General features: G+C 43.2%; 1 protein-coding gene across 6 annotated transcripts in view; it reads right to left on the reverse strand.

Moving 5' to 3' along the window:
• Positions 1–22,122, reverse strand: part of NKD2 (NKD inhibitor of WNT signaling pathway 2) — a 237,968-nt gene that overhangs the window by 118,807 nt on the left and 97,039 nt on the right. For 5 of the 6 annotated variants that reach the window (XR_011855850.1, XM_072153075.1, XM_072153077.1 and 2 more), the window contains 2 exons: positions 16,861–16,954; positions 3,257–3,329 (listed from right to left, as the gene is read on the reverse strand). Coding sequence is in view for 5 of the 6 variants with exons in the window: in XM_072153075.1 (XP_072009176.1) it covers positions 3,257–3,329; positions 16,861–16,954 (167 nt within the window). In the remaining variant the exon portion in view is untranslated. The remainder of the gene's footprint in view (positions 1–3,256; positions 3,330–16,860; positions 16,955–22,122) is intronic. The other variant, XM_072153076.1, reaches the window with a different exon arrangement.

Below are 22,122 nucleotides of genomic sequence, written 5' to 3' on the forward strand. Positions count from 1 at the left end.
ATGTGGATTTTACATTGATTTCTTCCCATTCACTTCAGAAACAAAAAATAACTGCTATTTGTGGTATACAGAAGCACTAGAACTGACACCCTAGGATTGAAGCAGAAATCACTACAGAAAGTATGTGGATTTCACACCGATTTCTTCCTCTTCACTTCAGAAACAAAAAAGAACTGCTATTTGGGGTATACAGATCACCAAAATGGACACTCTTGAAGGGCGGCATGGTGGCAGAGTGAGAAGCACTTCTGCCTTGCAGCACTGGGGTCCTGGGTTTGAATCCCACCCAGGTCAACATCTGCAAAGAGTTTGTATGTTCTCTCCGTGTTTGCGTGGGTTTCCTCCGGGTACTCCGGTTTCCTCCCACACTTCAAAACATACTGTTAGGTTGTTTAGATTGTGAGCCCCATGGGGACAGGGATTTGATATGCTTGTGCAGCGCTACGTAATCTGTGTGCGCTATATAAATAAAGAATTATTATTATTATTAAAAATCACTACAGCACAGTACAGTAGAAGCAGTTGGACGCTACAGGCAGCACATGCAGTGTGAAGTGCCGAGATTTGAAAATGGCTGCCTCTTTTTATAGTCTGTGTGACATCAAATAAGCCTACTGGTCGCTGATAGGCTTACAGGTCTGCACATGTGATCGAGGGTGTTCCTTTCTCCTTCCCAGAGTTCTCTGCCCCATGTCACACATTGTACTTGCGCCCATTTTGGTAATAAAGGAGGGGGAAAAAAAACTTTGTTCCCATGAATCACCGTAAACTTCGGCTTCGTGACAATCGAATTTTTCCAGAAATTCTGAATTCATTAAAATCAGTTTGCCCATCTCTACTTGCAACCATTATGGTTCAGCAGTCTCAGCAGGTTTTCATGCACGCCCAGCAGCTTAACCAGCTCACTGCCTATGCCTTGTCTATGCCTTCCAAATATGACAGAGATGCCAAGTTGTGCAGGGGCTTCATCATCGTGTTGATGCCTATCCAGTTCGCCACAGAGAGGTCTAAGATGGCATTCGTGGTCATGGCATGGGCCACCCCCCTCTTGGACAGGAGCTACCCGGTCACTGCCAACATCACCACATTACTTGCTGAATTCTGGTCCGTCTTCAAGGAACCAGACTGGGCATCTTCTGCCCTGTTGAATTTGTATCACGGGGACTTGTCAGTTGGCGACTACGTGGGTCAATTCCGCACTCTGCCCCCAGAGCTTCCTTGGAATAAAGCAGCCTTGGCCCCCCACCTTTAAGAAAGGGCTGTCGAGTCATATCAAATACGGGCATTGGATCTGTCATCTTCTCTGACCTCATCTCCCGGGTCACTCGTATAGACATCTGGTTCTCAGAGCGTCTGGAGAAGCAGCCCCTAGAACACACGCAGATCAACACCTGTCGTCTGCCCCGCTTGGCTCCAATTTTCCAAAGACCACCACAGCCGCCCTCCTCACTTCCTGCTGAGGAGGCCATGAAGGTGGATAAAGCTCCAGACGTCAATAGTAGAATCTGTGTCTCAATTGTGCCAGTCTGGAGCACATTCTTGGAACTTGTCCACTCCGTCCTCAGCGTCCGGGCAAAGGCACGCACCTAGGGTTTCTTGGAGAAGCGTACGTAGGTGAGAGCAAAGCGTCTACACATTTGAACATACCTGTCCTAATCAGCTCTGGGTAGGTATCCAGTTTAAAATTTCTGCTTTCCTGGATTCCGGCTCTACAGGAAACTTCTTGGATGCTGCTCTGGTCTCCCAGTATCATCTTCCTGTGGTCCGTCTTGAGAAGCCGCTGGTCATCTCGTCCATCAGTGGGCAGATTCTCTGTGATCCTGTTCCAAGCCTTTTTGTTTGTTGGGGCATTGCAAAAAGAGGGACTGTGCTACCCCTGTCTACGTCTTCTGTTCTACTGGGTCTTCCATGGTTACAGCGCCACTCTCCTGTGCTCAACTGGGAGACTGGGGGAGATCTTTGTTGGGGACCTGAATGCCAATCACGCTGTCTAGTGAAACTTCGTTCTATCTCCACCACGACTCCTCAGATGTCCTCCAAAACCCTGGTGGGTCTCCCCGCTTCATATATGGATTTCGCTGATGTCTTCTCAGAGAAGCAAGCAGAGTCTCTACCACCACACTGACCCAATGACAGACAGTCCAGTAGAACTGTTGCCAGGCACAACTCCCCCACAAGGTCGGGTGTACCCACTTCCTGTGCCTGAAACCGAGGTTAGCCTATGTAAAGGAGAATCAGCAGAAGGGGTTCATACGCAAGTCCTCACAAAAATTCGCCACATTTGGATGTTTAGGTAGTAGGGACTTCTGTTAACCTTCACTTACCAGCTCTTGATACTTAGCAGTATCTAAGATCTATTTGAGTGCACCATATAAATTGTTCAGTGTGCTTGAGGACAGCAGTGCGTATGCGTCCCTATCTCTCATTAAATTGACACACACATCTGTTTTTTAATCTGACATTTTTATAACAACAACATTCTCCCCCTTATACGAAGGCTTAATAGTGATACATTTGTCTTTTTCCAATGTATTCAGAGCTGCCCATTCCTGCTTACTTAAATGGTAACAGAGGGGGCATAAAATTCCTTACTGACAAGACTTAAGAAAACATCACCCAAAGGTGGTAGCTGGGTGTTTTTGTTTATAAGCTTGGTAAAAGGGTTAAACAGTAGGTTAACATCAGCTAGCAGGTCATTAGGGATACTTAGTACCTTACTTGTTTTCAGATCTTTTTTCTTATGGATCTTGTGTCATTGGGACCGTCTTTGTCAGGGTGGGAGCAAATGTTGGGGTGTTAGGGCGAGTTGATGTTAGGGTATACCAGGGGCAGTGCTGACATCTCAATCCTGACCTAGATGGACCTTTAATATACCCCCCATCTTCTCTTCCTCTCTTTGGATGAATAAGATCTAATCATTTATTTATTCTATGTATACTAGCTTTATGGTTTAGCTACCATCCACCTAGAGACCATGTTGTGCGAAGAGGAGGGTTGATGTATAATGGGGTCTATATCCTACCTTATCCAGTTGTTTTAATTTATGTATATTAAAAATTATATTTTAGATGCCTTTCACCAGATTATATAGTTGTACTTAAATAGGCTGTTGAACTATAGCAATATCTATTGGTTGCTATGAGTGTCCTTTTTACACTGGTATTAAATTTGTGTTTTAAAATATAATTATTATTATAAATACTATACTATGTAATAAATATAAAAATGTATGTAATAAATAAATAAAGAAGTTTACCTGACATGAGCTGATAAACGCTTTTCTGCAACTTTCAATTCTCCACCATGTTCAAGTCTGTTGGCTTCTCTCTCTAGAAAAGATAGATTACCCAAGTAAACAATTAAAGTGTAACTCCGATGTCATAATAAATTTTTACCAAATTGTGAAATGCATTTACCCATTTAGGAAGGGGGAATCATTTACAAGAGTATTGCCCATATTGTCTTGTTCATCCTTTTCTTTTTTAGTGTTTCTTTTCTGTTCTGAAGCTACTTGTTAAAAATCTTAATGAGCAGCAGTGAAGTGGTTGGACATTAACTTCTTCCTGTATCTGCCCTGAAGCTGAGTTAAATTGAGTCAAATGTAATTCCCATGATGCTTTGTTTTTTCTCATTTAGCACCAGTGAGATTCCTACTAAGCTGTGCATAGTGTACATACAGGATGTATACGTTGACTAGCCTGGCAGCTTTCATCACATTAAAAAGCATGGAAATTGTGATAAGTGTCAGAAACCAGGAGTGACGCCCAGTGGCTTAATTAGGAATGAGTGAGCCCCATAGCAAAGTTTTGGCTGGGGCCCCCTCCAACCACGAACAGGAGCAGCAGAACCTTCCGCTACATGCGCCAGCTGCTGCAGGACCTCCCCAATACGCCGCCGGCTGCTGCAAAACTTCCAATACATGCATCATTTGCTGCAAACTCCCCCCAATACACGTGCCAACGACTGCAGAACCCCCCAATATACAAGCCAGCCACTGCAGAACCTCCCAATACAAGCATCAGCTGCTGCAGAACCTCCCAATACAAGCACCAGCTGCGGCAGAACCTCCCAATACAAGTGCCAGCTACTGCAGAACCTCCCAATACAAGCGCAAGCTGCTGCAGAACCTCCCAATACACAAGACAACTACCGCAGAACCCCCCCCCAATATACGAGCCAACTACCGCAGAACCTCCCTATTTACACTTAAGCTGTTGCAGAACATTATAATACACAACTCAGATATCACATTTATAAAGTGTCTGCGCCAGTTTTGTGTCGCTGCTGTTCTGTGTCCGACAATGCAGAAAAAATGTCACCTAAAGGGGCTGTTACTGTGTAGTCTGAACGTGCGCCACATTTATTACTGACTGCGCGCCACATTTATTACTGACTGCGCCACATTTATTACAGACTGCACCACATTTATTACTGACTGCACCACATTTATTACTGACTGCATCACATTTATTACAGACTGCATCACATTTATTACAGACTGCACCACATTTATTACTGACTGCATCACATTTATTACAGACTGCACCACATTTATTACTGACTGTATCACATTTATTACTGACCACGTCAAATTTATCATATCTCCCAACCGTCCCGGTTTTTTCACCTCTGCCCCACCTCACGGGCAGCTGTCGGATTGTCATGGATATTCCCTCCAGGTCCCGCACTCACCAGGGTCCTGCGTAGTAAATACGTTCAAAGACAGAACTTATAGTATTGAATGGCTTCTACAGACATCGGGCAGGGAGTCCTTTTGAGAGAAGTGTCGGGTTAGTGGAGAGCAGGGACCACGTCATCAGGTTCAGAACACCATCTGTCCATACATGGTTTCCTAGGGCGTCCTCAGACAAAAGCTTTTTATTTAATTCAATTAAATAAATGTATGCCCAGCCCAGGATTTGAACCCCAGACCCTCCACAATAGAGTTAGGATCCTCTACCCACTAGGCCAGGGGTAGGGAACCTATGGCTTGGGAGCCAGATATGGCTCTTTTGTTGGCTGCATAGACAGCTGTGGCTACATATCTACTTGGAGGCATGTGCTGTGGCTACCTATCTGGTAGCCGCCGGTCTTTATAGGAACCCGGGAAGTGGGCAGCGCCAATCAGCAGGGCACTGGCCCTTTAAATCTGTGAGTGTCCGCGCGCTGGCCACCCAGGACGTGAGCCGGAAAGTGGTGGGTTGAGTGAACTCGGAAAGGGGCGCTGCCATGGAGAGGGGCACTGGTGTGCCTGCGATCCGAGACCTAGATCGCAGGGGCACCGGTGACACTGGGACTACCTGTCTACTGGGGGGCATGTGCATATGGTACGGCTCTTACGGAATAACATTTTTAAATATGTGGCGTTCATGGCTCTCTCAACCAAAAAGCATACCTCCCAACCGTCCCGTTTTGGGCGGGACAGTCCCGTTTTTTAACCCTTGTCCCGCCTGCACGGACCGTTAAGTGAAAGTCCCGGTTTTTTTGCGGTTTCACGGATTTTTCCGTTTTGTCCCGCCCCCGAGTCCCGCCCCCCCCGAGTCCCGCCCCCGAGTCCCGCCCCCGTCCTGCTCAGGATACAGAGAAGCCAGGGGGCGGGGTACAGCGTCCTCCTCCTCTCCAGCTCCCGGGCTGTCTGCTGCAGAGCCGGCACCTCCCCCATCCCCTCCCCTGGGAGGCAGAGCCCTCCCTGTCCTCAGGCTGCCACTTGCAGGCACATGGATGGATGGATGGATGGAGCAGTGCAGAGTGTCATGTTCTCTGCACTGCCCCTGCACAGCAGCCCCAGGGGATCATCCTCCGTGCAGGCAGGAACTCTCCAGCACTGCTACATCAATGGCTCCCTGCCCCCACCTCCTCCTGCTCCTCACTGAAGTTCGTCTGATGAAGCAGAGCCGAGTGTGTGCAGCTGCTGCAGTGTGATAACAGGTACTCTACAGTGACTGCAGGCAGCAGCTAAAGGGTTAAACACTTTCCTCCATAGACCCCCTGCCCCCATCCCTAACCCCCCCAGTGCCCTTCTATTCTGCTTTTATTGTACCATATACTTAATCCCTTAACCCCTTATGGACGCAGGGTTTTTCTCTCATTTCTCGCTCTCCAACTTCAAAAATCCCTAACTTTTTCATTTTTCCGTGTACAGAGCTGTGTGAGGCTTATTTTGTGCGTAACAAATTTTACTTTCCCGTAATGTTATTTATTTTAACATGCCGTGTACTGCGAAGCTGCAAAAAATTCCAAATGTGGAAAAAAAATTTTAAAAAACCGCACATGTCACGTTCTTGTGGGCTCAGTTTTTTCGACTTTGACTGTGCACTCAAAATAACACCTCAGCTTTATTCTTTGGTTTGGTGCGATCGCGGTGATACCGGATTTATAGGTTTTATTGTGTTTTAATACATTTTCAAAAATTAAACGCATGTGTGCAAAAAAAAAAAAAATTTTTGCCATCTTCTGACGCTAATAACTTTTTCATATTTCGGTGCACGGAGCTGGGGGTGGGGTCATTTTTGGCGAAATGAGCCGACGTTTTCATTGCTACCATTTTGAGGTCTGTGCGACATTTTGATCATTTTTAATTTCATTTTTTATGTGATGTAAAAAGGTGTAAAAGTCGCATTTCGGACATTTGGGCGCCATTTCCCGCCTCGGAGGTCACCGCCGCCCGTAACCGTTTTTATATTTTGATAGATCGGGCATTTTGGGACGCGGCGATACCTAATATGTCTGTGATCTTTACTGTTTATTATGTTTTATATCCGTTCTAGGGAAAGGGAGGTGATTAGAATTTTTAATATTTTATAAATTTTTTTTATTTTTAAAACCTGTTTTTTCTTTTTTTTCCACTATTTCTTAGACCATCTACGGTACATTAACCCTAGATGGTCAGATCGCTCCTACCATATACTGCAATACTTCTGGCTCATTGTAACGAACCTGCAGAAGCCATGTAGCCTCATGTCAAAAGAAGACCCGAGGCTACCACGGCAAACGATCGCCGCCCCCGATGACGTTCGGGGGCACAGCGATCGTAAAAAAGACTTTGCCGGCGACAATGACCGACTGCGGTTATTAGCGGTGGGGGTTTTCTGCAACATGCAAAACCCCCCACCTTGTATGAAGAAGACTCAGCCCGTGAGCCCTCTTCATACACTCCTTATACTCTCTGCGTCGTAGAGCTACGGCGCAGAGCGTTAAGGGGTTAAAGGGGTTTTCCCACAAATACAAGTTAGGCCCTATCCATAGGACAGGGCTTAACCTGCTGATGTGTGGGGGTTTCAGTGATGTGACCCCCATAGATCATGAAAACAAGGGGTCTGTTGGGGTCCACATAAGGTCCATGTCATCGCTCTATGACGGTAATGGAGCAGAATGGTCATACACGGCCGCCTGCTCCATTACTCTGACGGAACAATTTTTGCGTTTCCATATTTCACTCCCCACTTTCAAAAATCAATAACTTTTTTATTTTTCCACGTACAGAGCTGTGTGCGGCCTGTTTCTGCGTAACAAATTACACTTCCTAGTGACAGTATTAAATATTCCAGGCCCTGTACTGGGAAGCGGGAAGGAAAATATCAAATGTGTTTTTTATGGCTTTCACTGCGCGCTCAATAGGACTCCTCCCCTTTACTGCGCTCCATAGGACCCCTCCCCTTTACTGCGCTCCATAGGACCCCTCCCCTTTACTGCGCTCCATAGGACCCCTCCCCTTTACTGCGCTCCATAGGACCCCTCCCCTTTACTGCGCTCCATAGGACCCCTCCCCTTTACTGCGCTCCATAGGACCCCTCCCCTTTACTGCGACAACGAGCATGTCCCCCCCCTAGACAACGAGGATTTCCCCCCCTAGACAACGAGCATTTCCCCCTGCTAGACAACGAGCATGTCTCCCCCTGACCCCTAGACAACGAGCATGTCCCCCCCCAAGACAACGAGCATGCCCCCCCCCTAGACAACGAGCATGTCCCCCCCCCCCAGACAACGAGCATTCCCCCCCCTAGACAACGAGCATGTCTCCCCCCGACTCCTAGACAACGAGCATGTCCCCCCCCTAGACAACTAGCATTCCCCCCCCCCCCCTAGACAACGAGCATGTCTACCCCTGACCCCTAGACAACGAGCATGTCCCCCTCCTAGACAACGAGCATGCCCCCCCCTAGACAACGAGCATGTCCCCCCCCCTAGACAACGAGCATGTCCCCCACCTAGACAACGAGCATGTCCTCCCCTGTGGCTGCGTGCCCTTTTTTGTGTGTTTGTGTTATTTTTGTCTTCCAGGACCGTGCCTGCTGTGGACTGCTTCGGATTCGAAGGATTACGTCTATGACCGACATTTCTAACAAATAAAATGGTCAACGAGGGTGTGTCTGCGTTTTTTGTTCAATAAAATTTTCTGAAAACGGTGTGATTATTTATTTTTTTGCGACACTCTTCATAGTTTGCCGTAGTAGTGGTGCCGGCTAGGTGACGGTGCTCATTACTAAGGGCTGGCCTTAGTGTTTGCCTTAATTTTTTTGGCAAATTTACACTAACGCCCATACCATTACCCCGGTACCCACCGCCACCAGGGGTGCCGGGAAGAGCCGGGTACAAACCAGTACCTGACCGTCTATAGATGGTCAGGTGTTGGGGCGGCTGCAGGCTGTTATTGTTGCGCTGGGATAGCCCCCTAACAGTGGCCTATCCCAGCTCAGTAATGGCAGGCTGCTGCTGCTTTTTTGTATCTGGCTGATTTGAACAATAGGGGCACCCCATGCCGTTTTTCCCCCCCATTTTTTTGTAAAAATGGGGGAAACAGCCTGGGAGCCCCCTTTAAAGGGGGGACCCCACGCATATTTTTGTCAAAAATTTGAAGAAAAAACGGCATGGGGTGCCCCCTATTTTGTCCCCCGTTGTCTGGGGGGGACATGCTCGTTGTCTGGGGGGGACATGCTCGTTGTCTAGGGGAGGACATGCTCGTTGTCTAGGAGGGCATGCCCGTTGTCTGGGGGCGGACATGCTCGTTGTCTGGGGGGGACATGCTCGTTGTCTAGGGGGGGGCATGCTCGTTGTCTGGGGGCGGACATGCCCGTTGTCTGGGGGGGACATGCTCGTTGTCTAGGGGGGGACATGCTCGTTGTCTAGGGGAGGACATGCTCGTTGTCTAGGGGAGGACATGCTCGTTGTCTGGGGGGGGCATGCTCGTTGTCTAGGGGGGGGCATGCTCGTTGTCTGGGGGCGGACATGCCCGTTGTCTGGGGGGGACATGCTCGTTGTCTAGGGGGGGACATGCTCGTTGTCTAGGGGAGGACATGCTCGTTGTCTGGGGGGGACATGCTCGTTGTCTGGGGGGGGCATGCTCGTTGTCTAGGGGAGGACATGCTCGTTGTCTAGGAGGGCATGCTCGTTGTCTAGGGGGAGTGGAATATGCCCCCCAATTATATACATAAATATACATTGGTGCCAGTGGATGCGTTGAAGGTATGAGCAGTGGCGTGGCCAGGGGGTGTGGTTAGGGGGCGTGGCTAGGGTGTGGCTTCTGTGGGTAAAAAAATCGCCGCGGCGCGCTTCGCGCGCCGCCATTTTGTCCCTCTTTCTCCTCCACAAAAGTTGGGAGGTATGCAAAAAGGTTCCTGACCCTTGCACTAGGCTATAAACTCAGAGGATATCTGTGAGAGGATTTTATGTAACTAAGAGTTTACGTACCTGTGGTTCCGTTTCCCCATAGATGTTATTCGACGCACTTTATGCCATTGCGTTTTTCCACATGTTGTGTCATTTATAATCCAACAATGTGAATAATGACCTGTGTTTACTTATTTGTGCATTTCCTACCTCAGCGATTAATGTAGAAGTTCATGTATTGCAGTACCTCATCTTTTCGTGGATGCCATTTGCATTCTTTCAGTGCGTTGTGTGTCGTGCCATGATTGGAGTTCCATTTGTTATTTTTGTAAAGTTTACATTGTTTTATTGCCGGATTTCTTCTGCCCCACGATTCCAGGTTCATGAGGGTTGACACCGCATCACATGATTTCATGATTGACATATTGTCCATCATCCTCACGTGTGTAACCCCTCCCACATTGGTCACCTGACTCGTGAGGTCATGAAGCGGGTATTTTAAAAGCACCATGTTCTATTGTATATATCAGATCATGACTAAGGCAGCTCCTGCCGAAACACGTTGATCCCTTACAATCAGCTTTTGTGTGTCCGCATGATTTTATCTTCAATAAAGGATCATTTTTTTCTGCATTGGACCGTCTCCGTGTTTGGCATAAGAGTGCTGGATCCAAATCTACCTTTCTACACGTTTGTTGGGCCTGTGGACGGAGGCCTGTTTCCGGAGCACCTGCCGTGAATTGGAGTGCGGACTTGTTATCTACACCGGTGGTACGGGTGAGCCGGCGTTTCTTTCTTCTTGTTTTATGCTAAGAGTTTCACTGTTACAACGTGACACACTGATATATAGAGATGGATCTTCTCAGAAAATATTATTGAGATTATTATTATGTAGAATATAATAATTGAGATGATTGTTATTATTAAGATGATTATTGGGATTAATAATATTGAGATTATCATAATTGAGATTATTGAAAATATTATTATTGAGATTATTGATATTATTGAAATTATTAGAATTGATATTATTAAGATTATTAGTATTGAGATTATTGAGATTATTAGTATTGAGATTATTATTGTCGAGATTATTATTATTGAGATTTTACAATAGAAATTTCTGAGAAAATGTATCTCTATATAGCAGTGCATGGAGCCTGTGTCACTCTGTAACAGTATAAATGTTAGTCACATAAAATCCTTCCTGGAATAACCACTGGGCCAATAACCTAGTAAAGTGTTGGCGAACCTTTTGGAGACAGAGTGCCCAAGCTGGAACCAAAATCCATTTATATGTATCAAAGTGCCAACATGACAATTTAAGCAGTAACTTGTTTATCCCTGCTGTATCACAGCTTTTAATCGTATTGGTGTCCTGAGTTCACCAATACAATAGAAAGATGATGGGGAAAATTGGATTGTAGCTTCCCCCCAGGGTCCCCTGAAGAGGAAGAATCAGGGGACCCAGAGCAGGAGCTCAAATGACAATCCATCTCTGTCCACCCCTTCCCGCTCCTCCTGTAGTCCTGGCAGCCAAGAATGTTGATTTAAAATGGCTCTGAGCATGGCACATCCTGGGCTCTATTGGACCACAAGAGAAAGCCTTGAGTCCTATCTGCCTGTGTTGGGCTGAAGGCCTGGGTGCCCACAGAAAGGGCTCCGAGTGTCATCTCTGGCACCCGTGCCATAGGTTTGCCACCACTGATAGTGGATAGAGGCTCCATCTCTGTTTCATGTAGAGTGTAAAGTTTGTAAGTTCAACTTCAATGCTGAGCAAAAAAAAAATGTCATTATTACGGAGAGGATTATTATTCTTATTATTATGGTGATTATTATTATTATAATGAAGATGATTATTTGTAATAAAAATTTGGGGTGTGGTCAGGGCGTGATTATGGGTGTGGTTTAGCTACACAAGGCTACAAGGCTACTGACTGCTCCACATTTATTACTGACTGCATCACATTTATTACTGACTGCACCACATTTATTATTTACTGCACCACATTTATTACTGGCTACACTACATTTATTACTGACTGCACCACATTTATTATTTACTGCACCACATTTATTATTTACTGCACCACATTTATTACTGACTACACCACATTTATTACTGACTGCATCACATTTATTACTGAGTGCTCCACATTTATTACTGAGTGCATTACATTTATTACTGAATGCAGCACATTTTTTACTGAGTGCTCCACATTTATTACTGACTGCATCATATTTATTACTGAGTGCTCCACATTTATTACTGAGTGCATCACATTTATTACTGACTGCACCACATTTATTACCGAGTGCTCCACATTTATTACTGACTGCATCACATTTATTACTGAGTGCACCACATTTATTACTGAATGCATCAGATTTATTACTGACTGCACCACATTTATTACTGAGTGCTCCACATTTAGTACTGACTGCATCACATTTATTACCGACTGCATCACATTTATTACTGATTGCACCACATTTAGTACTGACTGCATCACATTTATTACTGACTGTATCACATTTATTACTGACTGCACCACATTTATTACTGAGTGCATCACATTTATTACTGACTGCATCACATTTATTACTGAGTGCTCCACATTTATTACTGAATGCCCCATATTTTTTACTGAGTGCATCACATTTATTACTGAATGCATCACATTTATTACTGAGTGCATCACATTTATTACTGATTGCACCACATTTATTACTGACTGTATCACACTTATTACTGACTGCACCACATTTATTACTGACTGCACCACATGTATTACTGAGTGCTCCACATTTATTACTGACTGCATCACATTTATTACAGACTGCATCACATTTATTACTGATTGCACCACATTTATTACTGACTGTATCACACTTATTACTGACTGCACCACATTTATTACTGACTGCACCACATGTATTACTGAGTGCTCCACATTTATTACTGACTGCATCACATTTATTACTGATTGCACCGCATTTATTACTGACTGCACCACATTTATTACTGACTGCACCACATTTATTACTGACTGCATCACATTTATTACTGATTGCACTACATTTATTACTGATTGCACCACATTTATTACTGGCTACACCACATTTATTACTGACTGCACCACATTTATTACTGAGTGCTCCACATTTATTACTGAGTGCTCCACATTTATTACTGAGTGCATCACATTTATTACTGAGTGCATCACATTTATTACTGAATGCAGCACATTTTTTACTGACTGCATCACATTTATTACTGATTGCACCACATTTATTACTGACTGTATCACACTTATTACTGACTGCACCACATTTATTACTGACTGCATCACATTTATTACTGAATGCAGCACATTTTTTACTGACTGCATCACATTTATTACTGATTGCACCACATTTAGTACTGACTGCATCACATTTATTACCGACTGCATCACATTTATTACTGATTGCACCACATTTATTACTGATTGCACCACATTTATTACTGAGTGCATCACATTTATTACTGAGTGCATCACATTTATTACTGATTGCACCACATTTATTACTGACTGTATCACACTTATTACTGACTGCACCACATGTATTACTGAGTGCTCCACATTTATTACTGACTGCATCACATTTATTACTGATTGCACCACATTTATTACTGCCTGTATCACACTTATTACTGACTGCACCACATGTATTACTGAGTGCTCCACATTTATTACTGACTGCATCACATTTATTACTGATTGCACCACATTTATTACTGCCTGTATCACACTTATTACTGACTGCATCACATTTGTTACTGAGTGCTCCACATTTATTACTGATTGCACCACATGTATTACTGAATGTGTCACATTTATCATAGCAACCGTCCTGGTTTTGCCGGATATTCCCTCCAGGTCCCGCACTCGCCGCTGTCCTGCATAGTAAATACTTTCAAAGCTATAACTCATAGTACTCAATGGCTTCTACAGACATCGGGCAGGGAATTTTTGTGAGAGAAGTGTTGGGTTAGCGGAGAGCAGGGACCACGTCATCAGGTTCAGAACACCATCTGTCCATATATGGTCTCCTAGGGATTCCCCAGACACCAGCTCTTTATTTAATTCCATTAAATAAAGTTATGCTGAGCGCAGGATTCAAACCCCTGACCCTCTGCAATAGAGATAGGATCCCCTACCCACTAGGCTATAAACTCAGAGGATATCAGTGAGAGGATTTTATGTAACTAAGAGTTTCACTGTTACAATGTGACACACTGATACATAGAGATGGATCCTCTCAGAGAATATTATTGAGATTATTATTATGTAGAATATTATTATAGAGATGATTGTTATTATTAAAATGATTATTGAGATTATTAGAATTGAGATTATTGAGATTATTAGTATTGAGATTATTACTATCGAGATTATTGAGATTATTGATATTTTTGAAATTATTGAGATTATTATTGAGATTATTGAAATTATTAGTATTGAGATTATTATTATTGATATTATTATTATTGAGATTATTATTATAGAGATTATTGAGATTATTATTATTGAGATTATTACTATAGAGATTATTGAGATTATTATTATTGAGATTATTATTGATACTATAGAGATTATTAGCATTGAGATTATTATTATTGAGATAATTGAGATTGTTATTATTGAGATTATTACTATTCAGATTATTATTACAATAGTAATCTCTGAGAAGATGTATCTCTATATAGCAGTGCATGAAGCCTGTGTCACTGTGTAACAGTAAAAGACTAAGTCACTTAAAATCCTCATATCAATAACCACTGGGCCAGTAACCTAGTGGATAGAGGCTCCATCTCTGTTGCATTTGGAGTCTGACGTTCAATTCCCACGCTGAGCAACATTCTTTTTTTATTATTATGGAGAGGATTATTGTTCTTATTATGATGGTGATTATTATTATTATAATAAACATGGTTATTAGTAATAAAAATTTGGGGCACGGTCAGGGCGTGATTAGGGGTGTGGCTTAGATATGCGTACCACCATTTTGTCCCTATTTCTCTTCCGGAAATGTTGGGAGGTCTACATTTATTACTGACTGCATCACATTTATTACTGATTGCATCACATTTATTACTGACTGCACCACATTTAGTACTGACTGCTCCACATTTATTACTGATGCTATCACATTTATTACTGACTGCACCACATTTATTACTGACTGCACCACATTTATTACTGACTGCTCCACATTTATTACTGACTGCACCACAATTATTACTGACTGCATCACATTTATTACTGACTGCACCACATTTATTACTGACCGCTCCACATTTATTACTGACTTTATCACATTTATTACTGACTGCACCACAATTATTACTGAATGCTCCACATTTATTACTGGCCGTTCTGTCACATTTTCTCAGTCTACTTTCATTATTGGTCACAAATGAAATCTAATAATTTAAGACAAATTTGGTGCAAATTTAGGCGCAAATGAATCGGACATGAGACAATTCCAAAGTGCATTTACTAAGGCAGAACTAGATCCATCATAGGCCTTAGGCCTAAATTCTGGCGCACTGTTTTGCCAGAATTATCACAAGCTACAACCATCTGTGATAAGTTAATTACCTGCCTCTTATTAATCACTTTACTTTAACACAGTTTAGGCGCAATTTTGTTAAGGCATAATGTTAGATTCAGGCTCCTCTCTGCTTCTCCCACAGCCCAGAATGAAGATAACACTGACAGCAGCACCCAGGTGTGTGACACCCTGCACCCAGTGATCTCCTCAGCAGTGGCTTCTCCTAGAGGGGATCTCCCAGTGCTGCTCCCCTGCTGCACCCCTGTAATTCTGCACAGTATTAGGCGCCCGTTTTTGCGGGAATATCATTAGGCGCAGCAAAACATCTGGATTGCTAGGGTAAATGAGGGAAAGCTGGTTATTTTTGCTGCGCGGCTAGTTTGGCGTTTAGTCACAAAAATGGCGCAAAACCGGTGCGCCTGTATGAAAAGGCGCAAAAACAACAGAAAAAACGAGTTATACATGTGGCCCAATGTATATATTAATATATACAATGGGGTGACTCAACAAAAACTTCAGAGCAGGATGAATTCGCACAGACACACCATAAGCGAGGGGATGGACACACCTGTGGGAAAACACTTTTCTGGACCAGGCCACAGCAAGAAGGATTTAAAGGTCCTAATACTGAAAGGTGACTTTAAGGACAACAGAGAAAGGAAAACCTGGGTGTTCAAACTGATGATATTGCACCTGGATTTACGGCTCAATGCATGGACTCACTTTAATCCCCACAAATGACTAACTCCAGGGCCCTGGCATCCAACCCCCCCCCTCCCCTCTCCCCATCACCCTTCTTTGTGTAACATAACCTCCACTTTTATTGCCCCAGCTTATCTTAATTGAGTCTCACCATATGTACTAATTATCTTGTTGTAACATCCCTCAAATGTTGTGTTTTTCTCTCAGTGCTTCATTTGTATCCATGCTTGAAGAAGGGGCCTGTGTGCCCTGAAAGCTTGCACAAAATATAATTTTTCTGGTTAGCCAATGAAGGTATCATTCCTTAAGCACTTTTGTAGTTTTTACACAAAAGTATTTGCACAGGACCGTGAAATTCATGGTCTTGTGTATGAGCCAATAGTAAGTAATGATTCCGCGTGTTAGCCACCAAAATGATGGCTGACTCACAGTACCAAAAAGTGTTTGTGTGCATGAGGCCTTAGGATGTGTCCTCATTCAGGTTAAGTGCTGCTTTAAGGGTTACTACCTCCTTCGTTGTTACATCCATTCCTTGTTTAGTTCCCCCATTCTAAGTAAGTGCACTCTTTTTCTGCCCCAAATCTTACTGTCTACTTTCTCACTAAATGACCCTTTTATTTGCCCCTAGTGCATAAAACCGCTGATATGACAAACCTTGATGAATGGGAACAGTATCAGAACCAATTTTACTACAAAGATACAGAACCACAACAACAACCACAACAACATTACTAAATACATTCACTAACAGAACCTAGATTAGTACATATACTGTATACAGAAACAGGACTTATGTGGCAGCAAATTTATCGCATTGATGCTGGATGATAAATCTGGTGCAGTATAACTTATCTCTGTGTCAGTCTCCCTCATAGGAGAAGATAACAAAGGAGTCACATCACAGGGGAGATGCTGCAAAATTGTTGGGTCATGGGTAATATCAGCACATACTGTAAATCTGGTGACAGATGACTTTGTTGATTAGAGAATTTTTCCTCTTCTTCTTCTTCTCCCTGGTCTCCATGTCTTCAGCCATTACATGTCCCTGCAGATGTAGGAACACAAAAATTTAAGCAACTTCATAATACGAACACAAAACTGTTCTGCTCACAGTAGCCAATTTAGGAACGGTGTCCCCACAATAGAAAATAAAGTAACATGGGCCTTACAGTAGCCCCCCATAGTTACCAGGTCACAGCTATTATTCATATTGCCCCCACTGTAACCATTTGTAATATCCCCCCCAACGGTAGCCATTAGTAAGAACCTCCCAGTAGACTTTAATAAGATTCTCCCCAGTAGCCATTGGAATTTCCCCACACCCAACAGAAGCCATTAGTAATATCCTATCCCCCACCAGTAGCCATTAGTAATATTCTCCTCCCCAGTAGCCAATAGTAAAATCCTTCCCCCCACCAGTAGCCATTAGTAATATCCTCCCCCCACCAGTAGCTATTAGTAATTTCTCCCAGGTTGCCATTAATAATATCCCCCCTGTAGCCATTAGTAATATCCCCCCAGTAGCCATTAGTAATATTCCCTCCCACAAGTAACCATTAGTAATATCCTTCTCCCCACCAATAGCCATTAGTAATACCCCCACCAGTAACCATTAATAATATCCTGCCCCCACAGTAGCCATTAATAATATCCTGCCCCCCACAGTAGCCATAAGTAATACCCCCTCCACCCACCAGTAACCATTAGTAATATTCACTTCCCCCAGTAGCAATTAGTAATATTTTCTACCCCAAGTAGCTAGTAGTTAGATTACCCCCACCCACCATTAGTCATAAGAATTATTCCCCCCACCCACCAGTAGCCATAAGTAACGTTCTCCCCCACCCCACTTGCACATATGTCATTTATACAGTCATATGAAAAAGTCTGGGCACCCCTATTAACCTTAATCATTTTTAGTTATTAAAATTTGGGTTTTTGCAACAGCTATTTCAGTTTGATATATCTAATAATTGATGGACACAGTAATATGTCAGGTTTGAAATGAGGTTTATTGTACTTTATTGTAACAGAAAATGTGCAATATGCATTAAAACAAAATTTGCTAGGTGCAAAAGTTGTGACCATTTCTCTTTACAAAACAATTCCAGTTCAGTTCAGTTTGATGGTCGCCAAGCATGGACAGCCCACTTCACATCATCCCACAGATGTTCAATGATATTCAAATCTGGGGACTGGGATGGCCATTCCAGAACATTGTAATTGTTCCTCTGCATGAATCCTTGGGTAGATTTGGAGCAGCGTTTCGGATCATTGTCTTGCTGAAATATCCATCCCCGGCGTAACTTCGTCACTGATTCTAGAACATTATTCTCAAGAATCTGCTGATACTGAGAGGAATCCATGCGACCCTCAAGTTTAACAAGATTCCCGTTGCCGGCATTGGCCACACAGCCCCAAAGCATGTTGCAAAAACCCAAATTTTGATAACTAAAATCATTACGAAAGAGAAACCAAAGTTGTGGAGCAGCACTGTGGAATCAGGATTAAATCCAATGAGGGAACGGGCTTCAAGGGATCTGACTCAAGGTCCCATAACTCCAAAATCCAATGCAAGGAAGCAGCACTCTGTGATCAAAAGTGATATTTTATTTCACCAGTGGTACATACAACGCTTCAGCTATCTTCATGTAGCCATTCTCAAGCATATCAAACAGTGATACAAGGTGGGTTGATATCCCCTGCAGGATATGACATCATCAGTGGAAAACAAGTTCAAATTATAAATCATATAAGTATATAACAATTCACATTATACAGTGATATCAGATTTATCAAATGTGTCTGTACAATGAATCCCAATAAGTAAAAAGTGTTAATATAAAGTTACCGATCGACAGTCTGCCCGGCATGCCATCCAGACACTGTTTGTAAACATCAACAGAGCGCATGTCCCAAAAGGGGTTGCTAAGTAACCCGACTCACAAACATGATACATCACATGACTTACAAACACGCACAGTTAAAATGCGACTGACCATACCGTACATCAAAGGAGGACCAGACCTTATGTCGACGGAGTTGGGACACCAAGGTGACCAGCGGAGACCTCGCGATCACGTTGCGGGACTGCGTGCTGCCGCGATCATCCATGTCACTCAGCATTGTCTAGCTTTATATATCAACCACGCTCTCGCGAGAACCATCCGACAGGTCCGGAGCCATCCTGGAGGTGGGCATGCGCAAATAAAGTCCATGCTCCAGTAAGTATGTAGAGGAAGTATCCACACCAATGTGTTGGGTGAAATCCACTTGGTTTTCACTCGTCAAGTGGACCGAAGAATCCATTTGTGTTCATCATTGGTCGGGATCTCTTTCCATCGGCAAAAGCACGGGTAAAGAAATATGTAAGCCGTTGATATCAATACGGGGATACGCTGTGCGAATGTGCACTTATCACAATGCGTTATACTTTCAATCTTAATATGACAAATTTATCTGATCCCTGATGAGAGTTGTCAGGAAACGCGTAGGATCTTAGTATCGTTTAGGAGTGCTCGCTGAGGAGTTAGGGTTGTAGTCAGTTTTGATAATAGGTTAGCAGCTGAATTTAGCCCATTGTGGCCTCAGTCTAGCTGACTAGCTGACCCTTCTCCTACATTTTTGCAGCTGATAGCCTCCACCATATTTCTTTCCCTTCCTGGTGCAGGGGGCACATTTTGCTCTGCACTGTGGTTGGGACTTGATACATATTTTTAATAAATTATAATTGTTATCTCAAGCAAGTGGTGTTGGCCGGATAAGAGGTGCACTTGCCTGCCTTTCGCACATATAAAGGCTCTCCATTATCCACTAGCCTGTAACCCCTGCAATACTGTCCGACCCTGGTATAGTCTGTCCCTGACTAGTCCTATGAACTGGGGCCAATAAAAATTGTTTTTAACGCACACGAAATTGGTGTAGTACTACACACCCTCTACATTCGTTCTATATATTTTTTTAAAAAATCCAGAATTAAAAGTTATATTTTACTTCACATTGTTTAGTTGATACTCTCTTCATACCCCTTCAGTGATGTAAAGAAATATGTAATGCTGACATGCACCTCAGTAAAAAACATAAGAATTACACAAAAACAGCATCTGTGGTCCATACATGTAGTAAGAATAAGTGGCGGACGCTCGGGACCGATTGTCAAAGGGCTTCATGTGAATTGTGATCTGTGAAGAAAACATAAACAGGAGTCAATAAAAGTAAAAAAACCTTAAGTCAAAAATGCACTATACTTTCACTTTCCTTACAGCGTCTTATGATGTAAATCGATAAATACTGGGATAATTAAAGGGCAAACTTAGTTTATGGTGTTAACATTAAAGTGCACATTCAGACCAACCGATTGTAAAGAATTAAATGTATGAATCCATTCTGTTTCACGTCTCATCAGAACCTTCTGGGAGGTGGTACATAATCAATGATACAAAATCTTAATTAATGGACATTGTGTCCACATTCCTTAAAATGCCCAGGAACTGGTAAGTCCAATTTAAGGGTATTAATCGAGGACCGATAGTTGTGTAGCCCTACATATATTTTCTGGCAGGGGCACAACAGGACATAATAATGCAATCAGACCTACATCAATGATGTTTGACATTTCTTCAGTGCTGTGGCTTTCAGGATCTACGCACTTCTTGGCATGAGACTGTTTTCTATGGCGTTTCCCGCCGCGCCGGATATTTCTCCTCCTCTCTTCGGGCGAGACTCGCCAACCTCTAAAAAAGAACCCTGTGCAGTCAATAAAAGTCTAAAAAAAGTAAAAAATGCACTATACTGTCACCTTCCTTACAGCGTCTTATGATGTAAATCAATAAATACTGGGATAATCAAAGGGCAAACTTAGTTTATGGTGTTAACATTAAAGTCCACATTTAGACCAACTGGTTGTAAAGAATTAAGTATATGGATCCATTCCATTTCACGTCTCATCAGAACCTTTCGTCTGTCCCCTCCCCTTCTGTTTATGTTTTCTTCACAGATCACAATTCACATGAAGCCCTTTGACAATCGGTCCCGAGCGTTTACCGTCAGCCACAGATCCAGTCGGTTGCCATTTTTGTGTAACTCTTATATTTTTTACTGAGGTGCATGTCAGCATTACATATTTCTTTACCCGTGCTTTTGCCGATGGAAAGAGATCCCGACCAATGATTAACACAAATGGATTCTTCGGTCCACTTGACGAGGGAAAACCAAGTGGATTTTACCCAACACATTGGTGTGGATAATTCCTCTACATACTTAGCGGAGCATGGACTTTATTTGTGCATGCCCAACTCCAGGATGGCTCTGGACCTATCGGATGGTTCTCGCGAGAGCGTGGATGATATCCGAGAGCTAGACAATGCTGGGTGACATGGATGATCACGGTGGCACGCAGTCCTGCAACACGATCGCGAGGTCCTGCTGGTCACCTCGGTATCACAACTCTGTCGACATAAGGTCTGGTCCTCCTTTGGTGTACGGTGTAGTCAGTTGCATTTTAACTGTGCGTGTTTGTAAGTATGTGATGTATCATGTTTGTGAGTCGGGTTACTTAGCAACCCCTTTTGGGACATGCGCTCTGTTGATGTTTTACAAACTGGCTGGACAGACTGTCAATCAGTAACTTTATATTAACACTTTTTACTTATTGGGATTCATTGTACAGACACATTTGATAAATCTGATATCACTGTATAATGTGAATTGATATATACTTATATGATTTATAATTTGAACTTGTTTTCCACTGATGATGTCATATCCTGTGGCGTATATAAACCCCCTTGTATCACTGTTTGATATGCTTGACAATGGCTACATGGAGATAGCTAAAACGTTGAATGTACCACTGGTGAAATAAAATATCACTTTTGATCATGGAGTGCTTCTTCCTTGCATTGGATTTTAAAATGATTAAGATTAATAGGGGTGCCCAAACTTTTTTCATATGACTGTATATGCCCCAGACTAGTGCTCCCCAATAGTCACAGGGCCCCATCTATTTAAGAAAAATACAAAATAAGATACTTATCTTATTCTCCTCCGCTTTACGCTCTCTCTTCTCTGGAAATCCAACGCAGGCAATGGCTGATGAGGATATAGACCTCAGCAGACCCGGCACAGACAGACACGTCATTAAGCCTGTGTTGGCTTGTGTGACAGAGACAGGTTGGTTCCGATAAATAGGAGACAGAGGGTCAGAATTTTAAA

The sequence above is a fragment of the Engystomops pustulosus genome, chromosome 5 (genome assembly GCF_040894005.1).
Source record: "Engystomops pustulosus chromosome 5, aEngPut4.maternal, whole genome shotgun sequence".
NCBI lineage: Eukaryota > Metazoa > Chordata > Amphibia > Anura > Leptodactylidae > Engystomops > Engystomops pustulosus.